This window comes from Xyrauchen texanus, chromosome 36, assembly GCF_025860055.1.
Source record: "Xyrauchen texanus isolate HMW12.3.18 chromosome 36, RBS_HiC_50CHRs, whole genome shotgun sequence".
In the NCBI taxonomy this organism is placed as follows: domain Eukaryota; kingdom Metazoa; phylum Chordata; class Actinopteri; order Cypriniformes; family Catostomidae; genus Xyrauchen; species Xyrauchen texanus.
In genome coordinates, this window is record NC_068311.1 from 11,477,695 (window position 1) to 11,484,383 (window position 6,689).

General features: G+C 35.3%; 1 protein-coding gene across 2 annotated transcripts in view; it reads left to right on the forward strand.

Moving 5' to 3' along the window:
• LOC127629627 (neurofibromin) overlaps nucleotides 1-3,534 on the forward strand; it is a 115,416-nt gene extending 111,882 nt beyond the window's left edge. For both annotated transcript variants that reach the window (XM_052106749.1, XM_052106750.1), the window contains one exon: nucleotides 618-3,534. In XM_052106749.1, coding sequence (XP_051962709.1) covers nucleotides 618-760 — 143 coding nt within the window. In that variant the 3' untranslated portion in view covers nucleotides 761-3,534. The remainder of the gene's footprint in view (nucleotides 1-617) is intronic.
• Nucleotides 3,535-6,689: the final 3,155 nt, after the last annotated feature.

Here is a 6,689-nt window from a genome sequence, read left to right on the forward strand (position 1 = left end):
CTGTACAATGTGCATGAATATAATACGAGGTAGACATTGAGACTGATTATGGTTCGTTATGTGTTGTTAAAAAACTCGCCATTACAACACCACATTGGTTTCACACTGTATTTTGGCACTGTGTTTGAGGGTTAATTTGAAGCAAGGCTCAATAACCCAGGGTTAAATGTAATGGCGCCAACCCCCTTTCAAAATTACAAGTGTGAAATGTAAAAAGACATTAATCCAAGGTTAAGACTAGTGTGAAAAGCCTAATATAGCTTCTATTTCACCGTGTTTTAAAATCACACAGATCACAGTATCTTGTACTATGATTTGTGTTTTATGTCTTTCTATAGCTTGACTTGAACACTTACAGGATCCTGGCTTTCTCACGTGTGCTTTAACTTTGTGCACTGAGACACCTACTGTTTGATATTTGTAATCGCAGAGTTTGCAGCCAGACTCCATCTCAATGAGTCTGACTAGGCACTATATAGTTAATGTTGAGAAATACACTTTTAGAGATGTTATTTACGATTTAAACTATATTTAAAACATTAATAAGATAAAACAGACAACATTTGTGCGTGTACAGTTAGGTCATGGTGATTCAGTGGTGTATCTCTCTTCCGCAGGCATTGACAAGGAGAATGTCGAGATTTCTTCCACCTCTAGTCTCTCCACCAGCGGGCGAGCACGGCATGGATCAGCCAGCCAGGTACAGAAACAGCGCAGTGCAGGCAGCTTCAAACGGCCAAGCATCAAAAAGATCGTCTGAGAAGATTTGAGGCGTTTGTACTCGCTCTGTGGCCATTGTACTTCTCCACTAATCGTTTTTGTTTTCTGGTGTCCAGTTTAAAAAGGTTACTGCATCAAAGAACTGCTTGAGTTATGTTTTTGTTTAAAGAAAACAATGAAGATGCCAATTTAATTGAAGCTAGCCTGAATACACAATGACGGTTTGAGTTTTTTCAGAGATTGCACTGAAACTCTCTTCATTGCTCTCAACATCGTCATGATTACAAAAGATTTGATGCACGTGCACATCTCTGCCCAACGCAAAGTCTCAAACCATTTGTAAAGTGCACCAGGAGGCGTCCACTCTTCATCTTGCAACTTGCACAAACTTAGAATATGTCCTCATGTTTGAAGGAAACGCATGAATGAGAAACAGATTTATTCAACCACTACAGCAAACGGATGACTAATACTAACTGTGTGGAGACTTTCAGCCTCATCGTTCTGCACTTTTCCATTTAGTCCTGGATCTACTCTTGAGATGGACTCGCAGCCTGTCCATTGACAACCTTATATCCACAGGCTTGAATTCTGGATTGTGATCCAAATTTGTTGCGATCCCAACCAGGTGTATACATGAAAAGAGAATATGTGTACTATACTATTGATGATAATAACGATCACATATTTTGGGTTCTTATTTTATCCATTGTGTGCCTTTGTCAGGGTTTTCAGCTGTGTATAGTTTGTAAAATAAGCAAGACCTTGCTAAGGAAGGGAAAAACAGGTACTAATTATTAAAAAAACATGTTGCGGCTTTAACATATTCCATATGTCCAAATGTTGCTACAGTGTAAACTGTACCATGTGACCATCAAATACAACTATCATATTGCAGCATTTAAATATTTATTCTGGAAATGTAGATTATCCTTTGAAAGGTCACATGCAGTTATTGCTCTGCCTTTGTTATTATAATCATCAAAAGTTGTTGAAACAAGATTATAGACGAGCAAACGATGAGTCTGTGTAGTATTCTGTCCTGTTTTCATTATGGAAATGATGCTTTGTTTACAATTGGATGATGTAATGGGGATGAGAGAGTGCCAATTGCTGACATTTCCAAAATGCATCAATCAAAAACAACAAATTAGCATTTAAATGAACATGTTTTAGCGTCTCACAGTGGTGCAATATGTTTTGTTTTGTTGAACACTATATGTGTGTAAAAATTGCACATCATTAAAGTCTGTTGACACTTTTGCCTTCCGCTGTATCCGTCTCACTAAAGTCTCAGATAAGCAGTGACACAAGAGTCCAAATCCCAGTAGTAACATTGCACCAAAGACTAGTCTGCAATATTGCAAGGGGAAACTGTTGTAAACTTGTATATTTTTATGTCTATCTTGTATGTCGTATGCCTTTAAATAATAATTTCTTCCATACAGTTATCACATAGCTTTGTAACAAAGGATTAAATATTTAACTTTCACCCAGAAACCAATCTGTTCTTGTAAATGAGAGGTGAGGTATACCTTCAGTGCGAAATTAAACAAAAATGTGCCATTTCAGTTTAAGATGCCATTAACAGCTTCACGGTGTACTAGATGCACAATGGCCGTGACAATGTAAGTGGGATTTTTGTGTGCAATATTTGTTTTCTGCATTGGTTGTCTTTACTTGACCAGCTAATCTTGTCAAAACTAAAAGGAAGATATGGTAGTGTACCTTGTAAACAAATGGATTCATGTTTCTCGGTTTTTATTTAAATTTAATTTAGCTTTGTTTGTTTTTTGAGAGGAAGTATTGTAAATGTTGTTTTTTTTTGCTCCATGTAAAGATGTGGATAAATAAAAAAGTGTACCGACCAAACGTATGAGAACAGACTATTTATGGGTACGTTTTAGTTGCATATTTCCGAAAGATTGGTGCATTCAGATCTGTGAGTACCAGAAGTATCAGGATTGGGACCAAATCAGTGACTTTTCTGTTTCATTTGTGGATTTATCTTACATTTTTGTATTACAATCTTACTATCTTGTAGATCCAAAAATAAGTTTGTACTGATTTATGTATGGTCATATTAGGGCACTAAATATTACAGTGAATTATAATCCCAACAGGAGATTTCAGATCGCTGTGTGTTTTGTTACGATCAAACACAAATTTGGAATGGTATTGAAATGTTTATTTCTGCTTTACATGTTGTAATGGTGACTTTAACACCAATCCATGTCAAACCCACAGGTGTGTTTTCAATACAGATTGAAAATATGAAGGAAAATCAATGACCAGTGTGTGTGTGTGTGTGTGTGTGTGTGTGTGTGTGTGTGTGTGTGTGTGTGTGTGTGTGTGTGTCTTTCTGTCTGTCTGTCGGTGTGTGTGTCCATTACTCTGAAAAATTTAAATAGTTCTCCTCTCTCTATAGATGTTACATTGCTAATACCAATCTAAAACTGACCAATCAGATGTGTCCTTGGGATGTCTGATATTTCAATACTTTAAGATGATAATGAAGGCACAATCCTGGCTGCTGTGGCAGCAGTTAGATCCTTTTCAATTGCATATGTAAAATGATATTGTCTCATGTATTCATCCTAAACAGACTTGTTTGTTTGTCTAATGCATTTGCCACATTTTTAATTGCATTGGTCACCTGTAAATATGTTTGTGTAAAATTGGAAGGTATATAAATAAGTGTAAATATAAGTGATATTGTATTACTTGCTTTTTTTGTAAAGCGTTTAGTTGCTGTACATGTATAACATGGCAATTTAATTATACCAGTGTTCGTAATAAAAGTTTCCCTCAACCCTGTTACTATGCTGTCCAATGTGTGGAATCGATTATTACACTACAGTTCTCAGTGAACTCCAAGTGTTCAAAAATCCCCTCACTATGTTAAAGGCAAAGAGAAAAGTGCTTAAAAGCCTATGACAAAAAGACATTTGCATCCTAAATCTATCACATCAGAGGTTCAAAAACAACCTGTTGGAAGACCATACATTTTAATACAGGATGATGCAATCCTTTATCACTACTGTAAACATTGTTAATGTTTATTTCCTCACCCTCATGCAATACCAAGATGTATATGACTTTCTTCTGGTGACTGAAACTTTGAAGCTCCAAAAAAAACACAAAGGCAGCATAAAAATAATCCATATTTCTCCAGTGATTTTAATCCATGTCTTCTGTGCCTTTTTCACTGTACATCTTGCTATTGCAGTCTCAAGGCACGGTCATAATTTCAAGGTCGATTACACTTTCTAGTGCTTGATGCAGAGCACTAGATGGCGCTATAGGAAGTGTAATAGAGCTTGAAATCATGATTGCCAAGGAATGCTGATGTCAAGATTTATAGTGAAAATCTAGTTATATTTTGGTCTGTTCTCACCCAAAACCGATTCGATTGCTTCAGGAATCATGGATTATATCACTGGAGTCTTTTAGATTACTTTCATGCTGCCTTTAACTTCAAAGTTTTGGTCACAATTGACCTACAGAGCTTAAATATTCTTAAACTGTTCGATTGTGTTCTGCAGAAGAAAGTCATACACGTCTGGGATGGCATGAGGGTGAGTAAATGATGAGAGAATTTTCATTTTGGGGTGAATTTTTTAATTCGCATACATCATAAACACTAATAGTTTAATCAAATTGTAAAAAAAAATATATATATGCATTTACTCAACTTAAGCTTAATTTTGTACTATTCTTACTTATTTTAATTAAGTTACTTTTAATGTCTTAACCCTAAAAAAAACTTTTTTAAAAATCAAATTAAACAGTATGTCACATTTTGGAATCATAACTCATATATATATATATATATACAGTCTTTAAACTTTGGCTTTGTGTACTGCTAACTCAAAATTATCAAGTACACAATTGTGGCTGTGTGGAATACCCATAAGCCTTTGTGCTTGAATAAATCATGTATGTTTATTCAAAACAAGTGAACTTATGGAGAAAAATAATAATTGTTATTTAAAAATGTATATAGTTTTAATTCTTATGACTATTGTTGTTGTTTTGTTGTAGTTGGTTGATAGTTGTGATTTGTGTGAAATCGCCATGAGGGTGATTCGTGCTCCTCTGGTGAACATGGAGACTATAAAATTTTAGCCCTTCATTTTTACTTAATTGTACTTTATAAAAGTGCAGATTTATGTGCACTTAGAATTACTGAGGAGAACCAATGTGCCACATGGCTAACTGAGATTCCAGTCATAATTTTCCTTATACTGTATAAAACGTGTAATAACTCAATTTAAATACTAAAATAAAAACAATGATAATTTTCTCACAGATGAGTTAAGTTTACTTGTAACTAGTTAACATTACTTAAAAAAATAAGTTAGTTTTACTTGAGCCAAATAAGTGTTACTTAAAAAAGCATGCAAACTGATTACCTTAAACATTTTAAGTAAGGTTGGCTAATTAGATTTTACAAGGCAGTTTGCTTTTTTAAATATTCCTACTCCTGAGTAAAAGAAAAAGAGGACTAGAACATCATTCATGTAACAGCTCTGTTGCCCTATATGCAATATGCCAATTAAAAATGACCACAAATGAAATTCATGAGACGCAAATGAGAAAACACCTGTTGCCTGTGGCTCAAAAACAACCTATGTTAAAATCCAAATCTTTTTACTTTGGAGCAGTTTTACAACCACAAATTGTGAGCATGTCACTATTTTAGTTTTATATATATATATATATATATATATACACACTCACCTAAAGGATTATTAGAAACACCTGTTCAATTTCTCATTAATGCTATTATCTAATCAACCAATCACATGGCAGTTGCTTCAATGCATTTAGGGGTGTGGTCCTGGTCAAGACAATCTCCTGAACTCCAAACTGAATGTCAGAATGGGAAAGAAAGGTGATTTAAGCAATTTTGAGCGTGGCATGGTTGTTGGTGCCAGACGGGCCGGTCTGAGTATTTCACAATCTGCTCAGTTACTGGGATTTTCACGCACAACCATTTCTAGGGTTTACAAAGAATGGTGTGAAAAGGGAAAAACATCCATTCTCTTAATGCCTATAACGGCGTAAGGAAATTTAATTTCTGAAACATCTGCAAAAACCCTGGAGTCCTTTCTTAGATGCATGTAAACGTAGTCACTGTCACTATAAAAAATTCCTGTGTGTTTTTAGAGACCTGCTTAGACCAGCCCCAACAACATTACTCAACCAATTGCGTGAGTTGAGGGTGGAACTATCTGACTGTTTGAAAAACAGGAGGGGTGAATTCAGAAAGCTGATTTTAAAACATTGTTTATTTTTTGCAATTCTATTTGGTGGCGCTGTCTCTCATAATTTACATAATCTTTAATTCAATTTAAAAACAGCATGAATAATAATTATACAAAGTTTATAAAAAAAAATAGTTTTAGATTAAATATAGCCCGTTACATTGCTTGTTAAAAACCCACAACAATGTAATCTAATCAAAACTTCAAAAGGTGACAAAAACTTTGTCAGGGGCAAAGTTCAAAGTTTAGCAGCTAACTGCCATGTAGTAAGATCAAAGTGTTGTTGACTTTTCACTTAAAGTCAACAACTTAAATCAACGAAGATACTGAAAATATTTTTGAATGCAGTAAGTCAGGGGAGGGAACCCTTTGTGGATAGAGAGAGACGGAGCAGGGACCCTCAGTCAGAGCCCTTCTAACAAGAGAGCCTACATAAAAACCCACAAGAAAATCCAGAATTAGAGTGTACGTATTCAGGGCCCAGCACAAAAGGCGTTTTTTTACTACACAGAAGCGTTTGCCTTTTAACATCTGACGGGAGTGACGTTTCAAGCGCACGTTGCCGCTAGCATTAGCCCATCTCAGTTCAACACTTCTATCTCAAACAACATACATATTCACACCGCTTGGGGTGATTGTAAAGCATTTAGTTCACACTTGTAAGGTACTGTATCCACTGAAGTTTCGGCTGGTGCTATA